The sequence below is a fragment of the Cetorhinus maximus genome, chromosome 12 (genome assembly GCF_964194155.1).
Source record: "Cetorhinus maximus chromosome 12, sCetMax3.hap1.1, whole genome shotgun sequence".
In the NCBI taxonomy this organism is placed as follows: Eukaryota; Metazoa; Chordata; class Chondrichthyes; order Lamniformes; family Cetorhinidae; genus Cetorhinus; species Cetorhinus maximus.
Window position 1 is genome coordinate 12,626,911 of NC_135890.1, and position 16,036 is coordinate 12,642,946.

Genomic DNA, 16,036 nt, shown 5'->3' on the forward strand with positions numbered 1-16,036 from the left:
GGCCAAAAAAATGCTTATGTCATGTGTCTCCCTCAGGGACTAGACGGTCTCTTCCTTCTCTTCCCACCACCACCACCACCTGCCTGACTTTCAGATATCCTTGTCTGTAAAAGCAGTTGCGTCTAGGATAAACAATAATGCAGGCTGGCCCTCACCCTGAGAACAAAAATGCAGAAGTCACGATTTAATACAGAACACAGGTGCACAGTTTCTCGTTAACTGCGTACGACTGAACTTAGCTCGGTACTAAATTAGCAACAGGATGACTGATGTGGTTAATGACCACACTACTGCAGCAGTCCTCATGTTGGGGCAGATGACCTTCTGCTCTCTATCTTAAACGTGTTGTGCTTGCCCTGGGAGTGTTTGATGCTGACACTGGGCGCTTGAAATCTTGAGCATTCCTGTTCTCCGACGCTTAACATTCCTAGCCTCGATGGGCATAAAATCCTCCTTCCACGGAGGAGAAAGCTTGTCTAACATCAAAGTTTAACTATTGTTCTAAACTGTTTTTCTCCAAATGTTCCAGGATTCATTATAATCTGTTCTGTGCGCTCTATTTGATGGAGAATCCAACCTGTGTCAATGGAAAACACGTGAAGCACCTTCCGTCAGCTCAGGACTCTGGCAGGTGAACTGTTAAAATGTTATGGATTTTAATTAATTCAGAATTAATTGCGCCAAGATTGATGCAATTTAGAATAAGCCATTGCTTCTGGAATGGATAAAGGGAATTTGTATTCACTGATTAAAAGCAAAATACTGCAGATGCTGGAAATCCGAAATAAAAAAAAAGGTGCTAGAAATACTCAGCGGCCTGGCAGGACCTGTGGAGAGGGAAACCAAGTTAATGTTTTGAGTTGAATAAGACTTCAGAAATGTGTTCTCGTGACAGGAGCAGAGTTGTATCCAGCTCGACATATCTGATTCACTCACAGCTCAGACTATTTGTTATTCTGGTTCAGTTTTCTTTCACCACCTGTCACTTCCTGACTGAACTGTGGCTCACCGCTTGTGGAAAAACACAGCTCGCATCAGCTGCTGACCCCACAAACCCCTGCCTCTTGTAAACTGGTGGAAAGTGGAGCTATCGTGGCCACAGAGATGCTAGTGGGTCAGAACTCCCAAACTCCTCATGAAAGCTGACGAAAGAGACTGGAGCTTGTGTTAATGGCTGTGACTAATGATGTCCTCTGACACCCAGTTCTACCTCACCACCAACTTCATCCACCCCCTCCACTTTGTCTAAGTTGTCACTCTGCTTGTCCGACATACAATACTGGATGAGAAGTTTCCTCCAACTAAGTATTAGGAAAACCAAAGCCATCGTTTTCGGCCCCCTCTGCACACTCCGTTCCCTAGCCCCCAATTCCATCCCCATCTATGGCAACTGTCTGAGGCTGAACTAGACTGTCCGCAGCTTTGGTCTCATGTTTGACCCCGAGGTGAGTGTCTGACCACCTACCTGCTCCATCACCAAGACTGTCTACTTCTACCTCTGCACCATTATCTGACTCCATCCCTGCCTCAGATCATCTGCTGAAACCTCACCCATGCCTTTGTTCCCTATAGAGTTGTCTATTACATTGCTCTGTCGGCAGGTCTCCCATCTTCCACTCTCCATAAGCTTGAGTTCACCCAAAACTCTGCCACCTGTATTCCAACTTGCACCGTCCTGTTCACCCATCCCCCCTGTGCTCGCTGATGTACATTGATTCCTGGCCTAGAATGAATTTTTTTCATTGTTTACAAATCCTTGTTTACAAATCACTGCATGGCCTCAACCTTCCCCCATCCCTGTGACCTCCTGCAGATCTACAGCCCTTCAAGATCTCTGCGCTTCTCCAACTCTGACCGATTTTCACCTTTCCACCATTGGTGGCCATACCATCAGCTGCCTCAGCCTTACGTTGCAGAATTCCTCCCTAAACTCTGTCTCTCTACCACTTTGAGATGCTTCTTTTAAAATCTATCTCTTTGCCCAACTGTTTTCTCACCTGTTCTAATATGGCCTTACGTAACTCAATGCCAAATTTTGTTTGATTATGCTCCTGTGAAGCATCTCAGGACATTTTGCTGTGTTACAGACACCATATAAATGCAAGTTGCTGTTATTGACTCCACCTGGACCTGAGCAGCCTCCTTCAGCCTTGGATCCAAGCTTTTTGAGAGTTAGGGGACCCCCATGTCTAGTCTATCGCTATTTGGAAAGCCTTTATCCGCCATGGCCCTGCTCTTTCAAATTCTCCTCCTAAACATTCCACTAAGAGTTTAATAGCCACCCTAAAAACATTTCCTTGAACTTGCCTTTTCCCATCTCTTGCAATTTTTCTCCAAATTCCTGTCTGGTATCTTCCTTCAAGCCCGCACACCAACCCCCGCAAACCTTGTCTTTCCCTTCACTGCCGCTCGCTATGTTAAAATAATAATGAGAGTTGGTTACAAGTGTTAATATTATGGTCTTAAACACATGTCCTACTGCTCTATGCCAGGACCCAGAACAGCCATGCATTTTATCAATAATTTCAAACTTATAATATGTACAATGTGCGACTAAAACAAGTTATACTTTGCATTTTACTTGATTATCTCAAAAGTTCTTTACAGTAGTTGGACAACACTGATCCATTTTCTTTTCAAAAAAGGCTTGAAACACACAACATAAAATTGACTCCAGAGCAGCAGCAAATACTGAACCAGGAAACTGCCCCAGGACATGTGATTAAAATAGTGGGATTTGCAGGTGAGTAGAGAATAGGCAGAGCATTGGCAGTGGTTCAGGATGTGTAGCTAATAGGAGAGGGCAGTAGCCCCTTATCTAGCTTTATTTGACCTAAACCCTACCTGTCCACTTTCTCTCAATTCCTTTCTTTGTCCTCTTCTTCTTACCTCTCTTTCTCTCCTCTTTCTTCTCTTCCCTCTCTCCTCTCTCCCCCGCCACCACCACCAATCTCTCCTTGTATTTCTTTCTGCCCTCCACTTGCCCTCTGAATTTCCTCATGCTGTGTTGGTGGTATGTTATGGTTCACACAGGGAGTCTGAGTTGCTGTGGCAACAGGCACTTTTACATGTATGTTGTAGCCTGGAGCTATGGATGGTGATGGTAGAGGCTCCAACATTCTTTCCATCACACGGCTGACCAGGAATCTCACCTACTCTTACTGCCTGCCATTGGCGTGTGTCGGAAGAACTTGAAGGTTGGTGCTCCACCTGTTTGGCCATGTTATGAACGCACCTTCCTTGGCCATCAAGTCCTGGAGTGGAACTCGAACCTGGAGCTTCTGGCTCACTACCCATTGCACCACAAGACCTCCCTCATGCTGTATATCACTTCTAATTTTAGAATGTCTTTTGTTGCTTAGCAACTGCTGAAGCTTCACACTATTCCCAGGAATTAATTGAGTGGAGCTCAATGCTGCATTTTTTTTAAAGCTTGTTTTTTCTGATGTATTTTCACAACTCTGGAAGGAGTTTCTGATCTCTTTTGATCATACTGTGTTATTTTATTGCTTGACAATGCTTGCAAATATTCTTTAAAAAGTTATTGAATGTTCTTCTGAATCCATTCTTCAGCTGTGATGAAGAAAACAATTAAATCACCACAATTACTTCTAGGAAATAACAAAAATATATTAGAAAACCATCACCCCCCTCATTTTTAATTTTAATTTTCCCCCCCTTCCTATGTGTTGTAAGTGGCCTGAGGCTATTTGGTGCTCACAGTCATGTCACTTGCTTTGTGATCGCTATGATATTCCTGACAACAAGACAACTTTCCTTTCCATTTGTTCCCCTCACTCTCCGTATAGAAGTCAGCAGCTTCCACTTGGTACAGGCAAGGTAAGGCCTTTTGGACTTGGAAAGACATGAACTGGAATCCCATGCCTAATGCCCAATCTGTCTTCAGCTGCCTGAATGCCGTAAGCTACAAGGCTACAGGCCAAGAGCCAGAAAGTAAGATTAGGCCGGATAGCTATTTTTTTGGCCGACACAGACACAGTGGGCCGTATGGCTTCTTTCTGTGCTGTAAATTTCTCTAATGTTCATACACAATCATGAGTGGGTGACATTTTGTATATCTCCTGGGGACTGGGTGTCATGGTGAGACCTGTAAAAGCTTTGGGTGGGAAAGCATTTTCTCCTATGACTCCAAAGGGCAGAGTCATTAACCTACTCTTACCTTGGGACAGGTGCCACTTCTAAGTCATCATTCTTTGCGTATGGACCAAGGGAGTTAGCACTGGATTGGTGGCCTTTTGGATTCCAGTGACATTCAGTTCCTATCCTCTGACCTGAACCACAATGATGTCCTTCTAGCAGTGTCTTTTTTTATTTCCTTATCTCTCTTCCATCTTGTTCCAGAGAAGCTGAGACCAACTAATTTGGTTCCATCTGCATTGCAATTTAAGATCAGCTAATTCACCCTGTTGTGCTGCCTTCTCAGAATCAACCATAGGAGACTCAGATACAGGTTAACGATCGTTTTATTCAAGCAAACACAGGGAGAGCCTGCCTTAGACTAGCTAAAAACAGAACTCTCCCAGTTACAGGATAACCATCTTTTTTTATACAGTTAGTCATGTACTCATTGCCTTATGCAAATTCCAATCTTATCAGCACATAACCAAATAATAAGTAGATGTTCCCAGCCCCAGGTACATATCTTTTCATTACCCAAGCAAGGCTTCTTTATCCCGTTCTAGCCTGGTGCTGTTTGTCTTCACCGTGTCTGTTTATCCTCATACCCCCCCCACCTTATATCTCCTATCTAGTTAATCCCTTGTGATCTCCAAGGTCTTTCTGGAAAGTTCTGCTAACGTTGGCCCTATGGTGTACAAGGTTCGCCTGGAGAATTCTGCTGACCTTTGGTTTTTACTAATAGAAGTTCCTGTTTTACTTTTACAGTCCCCCCTTTTGGCCCTTTCCCTAGCCCAAGGTAGCCAATTCAGTGGTACTGTCCTTTCCCTTTACACTCCACCATCCATCGATACTGGCCAGGTATCCAGCTTAGGGTTGTAAAGTTACTCGGCCAAACCATTTTTACTAGTCGGCCCTTCAATTTAGGCCCCGATTCAACACTTTGCCCCAGTTTTTAAGTCCCCATCGCCATTCCCTGTGTGACCTCCTGGTGCGATAGATCAGGTATGTTAAATATAAAATTGATAACAGTTGGGCATGGGAGATGCCACGGCTGTATCTGTACATTCGACCCCCAATTCCTCAGTTCCTCCCACCAGGTGATAAGAGTCTATTTGTCTAATGTCGTAATTTAAGGTTTGAGTCTGTTGCTGGAGTGTATAACATGTCCTATACACTCACTGGGCCTCATCCCGGATTAGGGTGAAGTGTTGGGGCAATAGTGGGGTAGCATAGGAGAACTGGGTCAGATACTGCATCAGGTTGTCTTTAACACTTTCCTCAGCTTGAACATTAACTATTCCTCTTTCATATATTTCAACCAGTTCTACCTTCCCCACTCTTGCTGGCATCTGTGGGTGTAAGCAACACTGAATGAACCATACCTGCCACAAATTCTCCCGTGTTTGTTCAAGCACCCATGATCCATTGGTACTGCAGACATCGTTCCTATTTGCAGCATCCAAGATTTTCCTACCCATTCCAATTAATTTGTTAATTTCCGCGTGACCTCCAGCACAAGTTTTGAACTATTCCTGTCAGGTCTTGGCCTGTGCCTTGTTGAGCGTCTTGGATCCCTTGCCCCTTTTCTAAAATTTTCTTTATCTGTGAACTTAAGGTTCAGATCTTTTGGTCCACAGTAGCTAGGTCAATGGAATTAACTACCCAGGTTCCTGAATTGAGCACTGTAGCGACATCACTCACCAGGCTGCGCTTCAGCCGGCTCTTCCCCTGGGCCATTGGCCATGTTCCACCATTGAACTGAACTGCTTCTATCATTAACTGACCCATAAAGGTCGTATACAGTGCTTGAGTATGAATCAAGCACCGTTAAGGTAGGTTATATGGGAAATGTTTAGGACCATGGGTACCAGCTCACGGTGTACATTATCATACAAGATCTTATTATCATTAATCAGCACAAGTCCATTTTCCGGTCCTGGGCTTAATAACGGACAAGGTGGGTCTGTTGGCTTGGGGGTTTATGGGGTTTTAAATGTATCTGCTGGGACTGATTGCCTTGTTGTCGTGACAGGTGGTGGAGTGGTTGTGATGATTCTTTCCTTGGGGTATACTCCCCACGACCACCTATTATTGCCCTGTGCCCATACTTGTCTATTATTGTCATTCGGGCCACAAGTGTCCCATCCCCGTTTCTTGGGGAGAGAATGAGTAAAAAACTGGGCATACCCTGTCAGGCATGCCTTATGCATGTGACTTCCTTTCTCACGAACAAAATCATTCCACTCCTCATGTTTAAAGCATTCATCAGTTAGACTCAGGCATTTAACAAACAAACTGGTTTTACTAAAGAGTCCCCACCAACTGTCCATGTGTGTCAAGTCGTTACTGCTTCCGCGCCCAAACTCAAGTAGACCCATATTGCAATGCAAAGTTACCTGCTCCGCTATTGTTACATTCAGTGTCCCATATTGGGTGTTGCACTCCGCACTGCTTGTGGTATACCATAGTCCCCGTCTGTGGTGTTTGTTGGGCAATATTCCCCGTTCTCACCGCTAGGATTACCAGCCCCACGAGTATTGATATGGCAGTTAACATTCTGTAAATTAAACCAATAACAGCCCCAGTCGTCACCCATCGGTCAAGATTAGTTCTGTAAGACACAATTAATTAATTAATTAGCAAAACACTTCAGCTCTGACCAGTGTTTCCTCTAATGTCCACACAGACACATGTATCACTGGTCATGATTACCTTGTATGGTCTCACCCACCTGGGTGCAAATCCTGGCTTATCAGATGTGACCCTGACCGTTACCATATCCCCACACTGGGTACCTCGGCCTGTTCTGCTCTTTCTTCTGCCTCTATATCACATACAAGCTGCTGGTCTCTAATCCCTTGTCTCATCTCGTGCAGCTGCTTGCACAGCTCCCGCACAAATTGCTTCACTCACTCTCTCGCTCTCTCTCTCTCTCTCTCTCTCTCTCTCTCTCACCAGTCCTACTTCCTCACTCCCTGTCACGATATCTCCTGACAATTTCATAACTCTTCCTGTCATCAACTCATATGGAGTCAACCCAGTCATCCTACTGGGTGTTGCCCTGCGTCTCATCAAGATACTAGGTAACAAATCCACCCACCCCCACCTTGTGTCCTGAATGGCCTTGGCCAGCGCTTTCTTCAACATTCTGTTCATTCGTTTGACAATGCCCGAACTCAGCGGGTGGTAGGGGATGTGAAGCTTCTGTTTTATTCCTAGCCATTTACACACTTCCTTAATCACTCGCCCCGTAAAATGTGTACCCTGATCCGAATCTATCTGTAATGGTATCCCACACCAGGGAATCACTTCCTCTAGCGTTATTTGAGCAATAGTTGTGGCTGAACAATCCCGCGTGGGAAATGCTTCTATCCATCTAGTAAATTTATCAATGATGACCAAACGATACTGTTTCCCTTGGCTTGGCGGGAGAGGTCCCGTGAAATCTACCTACCTGCTCCCATGGGCCCCTTGGTCGAGGTTGGTGCGGCATACGCACTTTGATGGGTCTACCTGGGTTATGCTGCGCACATGTCAGGTACTGTTGGCAGTGTTAGGTGATGTCTCTTCCCACTCCCCGTCACCACCAGCACCTGCCCATCCTTCCTAACATAGCTCCTCTCCCATGGTGAGCGATCCCATGGTATATTTTCATGAGGTTCTGTTGTATACAGCGAGCTGCTACAACCTTTCCTTCCTTTCACCAAATTCCATCTGTGCCTTTGTCTGCCCCCTGTCTTTCCCACTGACTGCTCTCTTCTCCCTCAATGTCTCTATGTAAATTGGCTATATTCACCTCCTTGGGCCCGATTGTTACTGTGGCCACCTAGTACCCCGGACTGATTGCTGCGGCCTCCTTAGCTGCTGCATCTACCCGTTGGTTGCCCAATTCACTGGGGTCCACCACCTTCTGGCGGGCCTTGACCTTTATTACCGCTGCCTCTCGTGGTAGCTTCACAGCTTCCAATGGTTCCATAACTATCGCTTCATTTTGTACGTGCCCTCCTCCTGATGTAATGTATCCCCCTCCAGCTCCAAGCAACCATATAATCGTGCACTACCCCAAAGACCTATCCACTATCAGTATAAATATTAGCTGTTTTCCCCTCCGACATATGCAAGGCCTCTTTTAACGCTACCAGCTCCGCTACATGGGCTGAAAGGTCCCCTGTTAGCTTACCCGTGCCCAAGCTCCGCCCTTCTCCATCGTCAGCAGCCCATCCAGTACAGGGGATCCCATCCGCGTATCTGTGGGACCCATTAACGAACAGGGACATGTCTATGGCTTCTACCTCATTTTCCCCCAGTGTCCCCAGGCTTTCCTCACCTATTCCCCCGCAGACAATAATGTTCTAGTTCAATGACATGTTCCTTCCCTGCTAACAATGAGCCCCCTGCTGCATTGACCGTAGAGTCGCTGATTATTACAACTGACTCGCCCTTTGGCAATAGCATGGCTTCCCACGCTGCTGGCCTGCTATCTGACACAGTCCTCTGCTTCTTGGTGTCGAGCAATTCCACTACAGTGTGTTTCATGTGCAGTATCAACTCCCCTGCCATTACTATTGTCCGCAGGCCTTCACTGCCCATGACGCACAGTCAGTTGCTGCTACTCATCGGGGCACCCTACTTGCCACGGGGGGATTGCCTTGTTGAAAAGTACCCTACCGGCCTCAACCAATCCTGAGCCAGTTCCGTGCTGTAAAACCCTCCCTCGTTGTGGGTAGACGAGTGAGACGGTTTTACCGTACAAGGTAACCCCAGCGCTGGTGCCCGGACAAGCGCCTGTTCCAATGCCGTATAGGCCGATTCTTGTCCCTGTCCCCGTTTTATCTGATCCTGCAACGCCTTCCCTGCTTTTGTCAGTTCTTGTACGGGTGCGGCGATTTTAGCAAAGTCCTCCACAAAGGCCCTACAATAGTTAAACAGTCCCATAACCTGCCTCACCCCTCGCACTTCCATGGGCCTCGGCATCCTCTCTGTAGCCTCCTACCGGCTGCGGGGAAGTTCTCGTTTACCCTGTGATATCACAGAGCCCAAATATTGAACTTCCCGCTTCCCTGGCTGAGCTTCTTTGGGCTGGCTTTAAAACCAGTTGCTCCCAGCCGTTCGAGCATGTAGTAAAGCCCCTGTGTGTTCTTTAGTGGTTTCCAAGGCGATTGGAAGATCGTCCACAGATTGGATCACTGTGTGCTGCCCCTGCCCAGATTTACGTGGCTTACCTGGTGAAAAATAGCTGGGCTGTTGTGAAATCCTTGCAGCAAGTGGGTCCATGTATGCTGCCGGTGTCCCACCCGTCTATTCTGAGACACCTCATCTAGCAGAATAGCCCAAAACCCATTCACAATGTCTAATATTGAAAAGATCACGTGACTTGACCCTAAGCTGTTAAATATAGTGGCAGGGCTGGCTACTCTCGGGTGCTCCCTGGGCGGCACCTTGTTTAGAGCTGTATAGTCAATGGTCAGTCGATAGGACCTGTCCGGTTTCTGACTGGGCCCACATGGGGCAGTTAGTCATGGACTGTGCCTGCCTGACTATTCCGGCCTGCTCAAGATTCCGTATTATGCCCCACAAAGCAATGGATAGAAAGAAAAATGCGCTAAGTTTGATTCTTTAAATCTGAAAAATGACTCCACCCCACCCTCTGTTGTCAAGTGCAACCTTCCCACCCTAGTCTGATGATTGAAAAGATGGGCATTTTAATTTACAACGTAGATCAAGATCTGATTCCTTTCGTTTTAATTAATGTAATTATTTCTCCTCCTACCCAAGGCGCAGGTAAAACGTCTATGCTGATCGAGTATGCACGGAGCAGACCTCACCTCAGATTTCTGTACATCGTTTCCACCAAGTCTGTTCCAATGGAGATTTGTCGAGTTTTCCCCCCAAATGTGGAGTGTACGACTGTGCGTGCATTGGCCTATCGGTACATCGGTCACAAGTAAGCAGGAAATGAAGTGACATGGAGATAATGAAGCCACTTGTGTTTTTTTTCTCTGTGTGTGTGTGTGTGTGTGTGTGTGTGTGTGTGTGTGTGTGTGTGTGTGTGTGTGGGTGTGATGAAACTTGGGTAAAAAGCTTTCCTTTTCTCACCAGGCCATTTGCTGGCCTGGGGTCAACTGTGCCACCTGTTCCCAGGTGCTTGCCAATGTGACACTGAGTTGGTGCAACCATATGAGTGTGGATCATGGGTGACCCTCTTCAATTCTCCACCTCTTCCAGAGAGGAACCTGGCTTCTGTTCACACTTCCTGCAACAGAATGACTCCAATTGAAAATTAAGTTGTCGGTGGATCCAAATCATAGACCCCATTTGGTGGGCCGGTGCATTTGCGCTCCAAAGTGTCACATCAGTAGTTACCAAATACACAATAATGGAATTTTAATTGTATCATTTCGAAGGTACAATCTTCGTATCTAACTCCTTCCGAGCACTGCAATCCAAGTTTGTAATAGCTTAAACAAACTATACTCTGAGCATGTCGGTTAGCATAAAAGTTAACAAAAGTAGCAGGAAGTTTTTGCTAACATTGTGGTCTGGGAGTGAAGAGGGAGGTGCCTTGTGGGCATAACTGACTCACTGCTCATATTATGCCCGGTGAATAAGATCAAGGAATTTGCCCGGTGTCATGGCCAACATTGATCTCTTAATCAATACCAGCAACACAGATTGACTAATCTAATTGATGCCTGTGGGACCTATCCATGCACAAAATTGACTGTTACTATGTAGGCAAGTACAGCAATGGCACATTTGGAAAGTACTGTAATTTTTTTTTATTCTTTCGTGGGATGTGGGTGTTGCTGGCAAGGCCAGCATTTGTTGCCCATTCCTAATTGCCCTTGAACTGAGTGGCTTGCTCTGCCATTTCAGAGGGCAATTAAGAGTCAACCATATTGCTGTGGATCTGGAGTCACATGTAGGCCAAACCAGATAAGGACAGCAGATTTCATTAGTGAACCAGATGGATTTTAATGACAATCGACAATGGTTTCATGGCACTTCATTTCTGAGATTCAATTCCAGATTAATAATTGAATTTAAGTTCCACCCTCTGCCATGGTGGGATTTGATCCCTTGCCCCCAGAGCATTAGTCTGGGCCTCTGTAATTACTAGTCCGGTGACATTATCATTGCACCACCGTCTTCCCCCATTGATTGACTGTGAAGTGCTCTGGGATGTCCTGAGGATATGAAAGGAGCTATATAAATGCAAGTCTGTGCTCCTTTTTTTTTTCTTATCAGCTGAGGACTGTGAGACTTTAGTAGATGGGAACATCTAGTTCTGTGACTTTTCTTTTCCCTTCCATATGTCCTCCATGTAGACATTCCTGGTTGTTGTCGGGGACCAGCTGTCTGCAAGCCAGTTCCCTGCAGTTGAAACGTGACAGCAAATAAACAAATCTTTCTCCAAAGTTGTGATAGAAATAGCAACCAATGCCCCGAGGCCTTGACCATGAGAGAAACATTGAGTGTGATTTTAATGAATGCCTTAAAGAATCAGGGTAACTATATAAATGGAAGTGGCATTCAGGGCTAGGATGTTTTCAGTGTAGGATGACAGTGCTGTGCTGGGTTAGGATGTTGACCCTGTCACCTCTTGGATCCACATTTGACTCCAGAATGAATGATCACAATCTCTCACTTGGGGCTCTCCAGTCCAGCTAATGTCCAGCCCAATTTGGGGCACAGGACTGTTCATAACTATTCAGAAAAAAAAAATCAATGGGAATATAGTGTTATTGTGACTGACTTTGTAACATTCTTACCTCTGGACCCAAAAATTGTGGGGTCAAGTCCTATCACAGACTTGAGCACACAGTCTACACTGTATCTCCAGCGCAGTGTTGACAAGAGACCCATATTATTGGAGGCGGCACCTTTCAGTTGAGATGTTAAAACTCGCAGTAGTGAATGCCAAATGTCCCAGATTAGAGCAAAGAGTTCTCCCAGTGTCTTGCCTTCTCATGTCAATCAACCATCAACATCAAAACAGATTAACTGGTTGTTCATTCATTTGCCACTGGCAAGTGTTGTTGTAAAGCAGTTTGGATGCCCTGAAGATGTGACAAGATGCTCAGTGCAAGGTGGTTGGTATTGGAGATGGTTGGTGTTGGAAATGTTGGAAACAGCATATTAGTGTAGTAGGTGGTAATCTAAGGCAAGGGATTAGAGGAATATTGTTGGGTTAATGCAGAGTGCCCTTTAACCTGCATCATGCCATTCCCGAACTGGGAATGCTGAAATATGAAACTTGGTGCCAAAAATTCCCCAGCACAAGAGTAGAAAACTCCCAATTGTATATTTACTTCATGTTGGTCACAGTGTTTATTGGCTTGTGTTGCTGATGATGATCACTAGCCAGTGACCCTTACTGTGTGGAGACATTTGGCAAGAACAAGATTGGGTTTTGTTAAGAACACGCAGAATAACTTGCCGATTGATCATGGTCTACATTTCCAGATGAAGAATGGGCACTTTGGTGAAGCGATGATACTGAACCTCAAAAATCTCTTGATCTGAAGATGTTTTAAGATGTTTCACGATGACGTCACTGTTTTAAAGAAAAATTATTTGATCTCTTGAACTTTCCATTAGGTACCAGCGCAAGAAGAAGTTAATGGCTTATGACCTGAAACCATTCGTTATTTTTGGACTTCCTGAAGCACGTGGCAGTTTTTTTAGAGCAAACTTAATTTGTCAAAGCCTCTGCACGTTTTTTTCCTCCATGGACGAAGCTATCACCATTTCTCATGTACCAGAACCCTGTAAGAGCACGTGTGGAGGTATCAGGCCTATGGAATATCAAGAGAATCTAGTGAGTTCACAAACTGTATCTAGAATATTTCTTTGTTGTGCTTCAGTTGTTTCCTCCATCTATCCTGAAAGCATCGTGCCTTGTTAGGTTATGGTTATGAGATGTCAGATACCTGTCAGCCATGGCTTGGGTTGGTAGCACTCTTGCCTCTGAATCAGAAGGTTGTGGGTTCAAGTCCTGCTCTAAGGACTTGAGCACAAAAATCTAGACTGGTACTTCAGTGCAGTACAGAGGGAGTGCTCTGTTGTTGCAGGTGTTCTCTTTCGGACGAGGCATTAAATCAAGGCACTGTCTGCTCTCAGGTGACTGCGAAAAATCCCACTATTGTGCAGCAGAGTAGGGGAGTTATCTCCAGTGTCCTGGTCAATATTTATTCCTCAACCAGCATTGCTATAACAGGCTGTCTGGTCATTACCACATTGCGGTTTGTGGGAGCTTGCTGTGGGCTAATAGACTGCTGCATTTCCTAAATTACAAGAGTGACCACACCGCCAAAGTACTTCATGTTAAAGCGCTTTGGGCCTCCCTGAGGTCAGGAACGGCACTATATAACTGTAGGTCTTTTTCTTTTATCCTCTGCTTCACCCGAGTGCCAATTTGCAGTAATAACTTGGGATGGACAATGTTGTGGTCACTTTGACAAACGGACCACAGGAGTCTCAGGTACAGGTCACGATCATTTATTCGAGCAAGGAGAGAACCATCCTAATGCAGCCTGAGATAGCATTCTGCTAAACTACAAGTGTTCACCATATTTATACATTATTGATCACGTACAAGAACAGTTTCCAGATTCCGATCTCGTCAACATATAGGTTTACATTAAACAGACATCTCTCTAGTAACAAAGGTACCAAGGTACAGGCATCATCTGTCCCTACTTTCACCCCCGGCGGAGACCTTCCCTTCCATCTCAACTAGGACCATCTGTTCTTTCCCTATCTGCTATAAACAGACCCAATCTTGGTTGTTTTTCCACCTAAGGCTCCGGTCTGACTCCTAAGACACCCAATCTGCATTCCTATTTGCATTCCTCTCTGTTCAGCCTGGCCTTGCTGATGGTCACAGGCTCTGAGAGTATGCAAGGCTCAGATTCCTCTCTGTCCAGCCTGGCCTTTAACTGTACTTGCAGGCACTGGCTGCTTGGATATTTTAAGTAGTCCATTCCCTTTCAATAAGTTCTTAATGTACCCCTATATTCCCCCCTAACAGACAATAAATGCAGGATGCTTGGAGTCGCTCGCATCCCAAGTACAGTTTTTTATAATATTCACAGCCGGGTCCAATCTTGTCCTTGCTCACTAGCTCCTTTCCAGGAAACCAAGCTGATGTGTTTCCTCCCTCCTCTCTAGCCCATGGACACCCAAGTCAATTCTACCTCCAAAAGCACTAACTGAGATCGGCCAGCTCTGCACAAACCAGGTATTGTAGCTGAGATTTTCCTTGCATTGGGGACTTCAGAGCCGCAGTGAATTTCCTACATGCAAGATTTGTATGGGGTGAATTCGTATAAATTCTATCCTGTTACATGTGAAAGAAGAGAGATTCTGTTGCTTTTATGTTTGTCTCTTTTAGTTGCTTTAAATGTTTTGGAAGTTTTCTGTTCCGTCTGCGCGTCAGGATGGATTCAGGGAACCAGCAGCACCTTTTCCAGGAATTCTGATACTCAGCGGGAAGCGAAAAACTTCTCTTGTGTATTCTACTCGCCTCCATCAGTCGAGGACAATGTTATCGCCGCCAGTCTGCTTGTGTGTCACTCAACCGTGCGTCACCTTCTTCCTTATCAGAAGTGCATTTTTGGTGTGAGCCAATAGCCCTCCCTCTGTTGTATGAAATTCACTGTACAGAGTTTCCCTGAGTGATCTGATTGTGAGGGATCCGTTTCACCCCCTCCCTTCACTTCTTTAAAATAGACTTCCCGCAATTGGTAACGATTGTGCTCCCTTGTTTCAGGAACTAGTTGAAGATGCAAAGAGGATTTGGAGAAAGATGATGGATCTTGGAGAAAGGAAGGAGAATGGTTACTTCATGACTCACGAAGGTGGACTTAATGAAGATTTCTTAGTGCATTCGTTTTTCCAGTTAAATTGAAGCGGGGAGCAGTTTCCCATTTCCTACCTCTTGGGGACTGAAGTTGGCAACTTCCTGAGATAATGTTGCAGACGAGACCCTCGTGCTTTTCGTTTCTAGTTTAAAGATGTACTTATTTTTATGTATTTTTTTTAGTTTTGTTCTTGGGATGTGAATGTTGCTGGCCAGGCCAGCATTTATTGCCCATCCCTAATTGCCCTTAACAGGTGGTGCTGAGCCACTCTAAATTGAGTGGCTTGCCAGGCTACATTGCGATGGGGCTGGAGTCACATGTAAGGCAGAGCGGGGCAAGGACGGCATTTTTCCTTCCCAGTGAACCAGATGGGCTTTTATGGCAATCATTGTTATTAATATTAATGAAACCAGCATGTTAGTCCAGATTTATTAATTAACTTGACTTAAATTCCCCCAACTTCTGAGGTTGGATTCGAACTCGTATCTCTGAAGCGTTAGTCCGGGCCTTTGGATTACCGGTCCACTGACATTACCACAATGCTACTGTCTCCTTTCTCTTTGACTCTCCTTCCTACCTCTCCAAAGTAAACCAAGTGTCTTACTGAGTGATTTCGGTGGTGCTTTTTTAAAATTCCTATTGCCGTGTCCATAACCTGTCTGATTTTGCTGCTAAGAGAGCAGTAGGTTCGGAGGATGCAGGAAAAGATTACTGATAAGGATTTAGTAAGAATCATGCCATTAGAGAAATGCAAACAAAATGAATTTGCCACTGATTTAATGTAAAATACTCGGATCCAGAAATGTGGACCAGACGTAAAAGTTTGAAAGGGAACAAAAATAGCATCATTTCCCTTCCCGGTCAATTAATGTTGGGCAATAAATGCTGGCTTTGCACTAAATGTCCACACCCCATGAATGAACTGAAGGAAAAACTTGGGAAAGAACATGGGGGCAATAGTTACTTCTACTGTCCAGATAACGTGGAGAAACAACAAACAAAAGTCAATCAAGCATTGGATTCATTCCAGA

The 16,036-nt window shown here is 45.2% G+C and overlaps 1 protein-coding gene across 1 annotated transcript in view; it reads left to right on the forward strand.

Annotated features, from left to right (window-relative positions):
* The window catches only part of fbxo18 (F-box DNA helicase 1), a 47,764-nt gene that overhangs the window by 13,159 nt on the left and 18,569 nt on the right, over positions 1 to 16,036 (forward strand). The window contains exons 6-10 of the mRNA XM_078553031.1: positions 530 to 631; positions 2,646 to 2,743; positions 9,916 to 10,084; positions 12,742 to 12,961; positions 14,915 to 15,002. Of these exons, the coding sequence (XP_078409157.1) occupies positions 530 to 631; positions 2,646 to 2,743; positions 9,916 to 10,084; positions 12,742 to 12,961; positions 14,915 to 15,002 (677 nt within the window). The remainder of the gene's footprint in view (positions 1 to 529; positions 632 to 2,645; positions 2,744 to 9,915; positions 10,085 to 12,741; positions 12,962 to 14,914; positions 15,003 to 16,036) is intronic.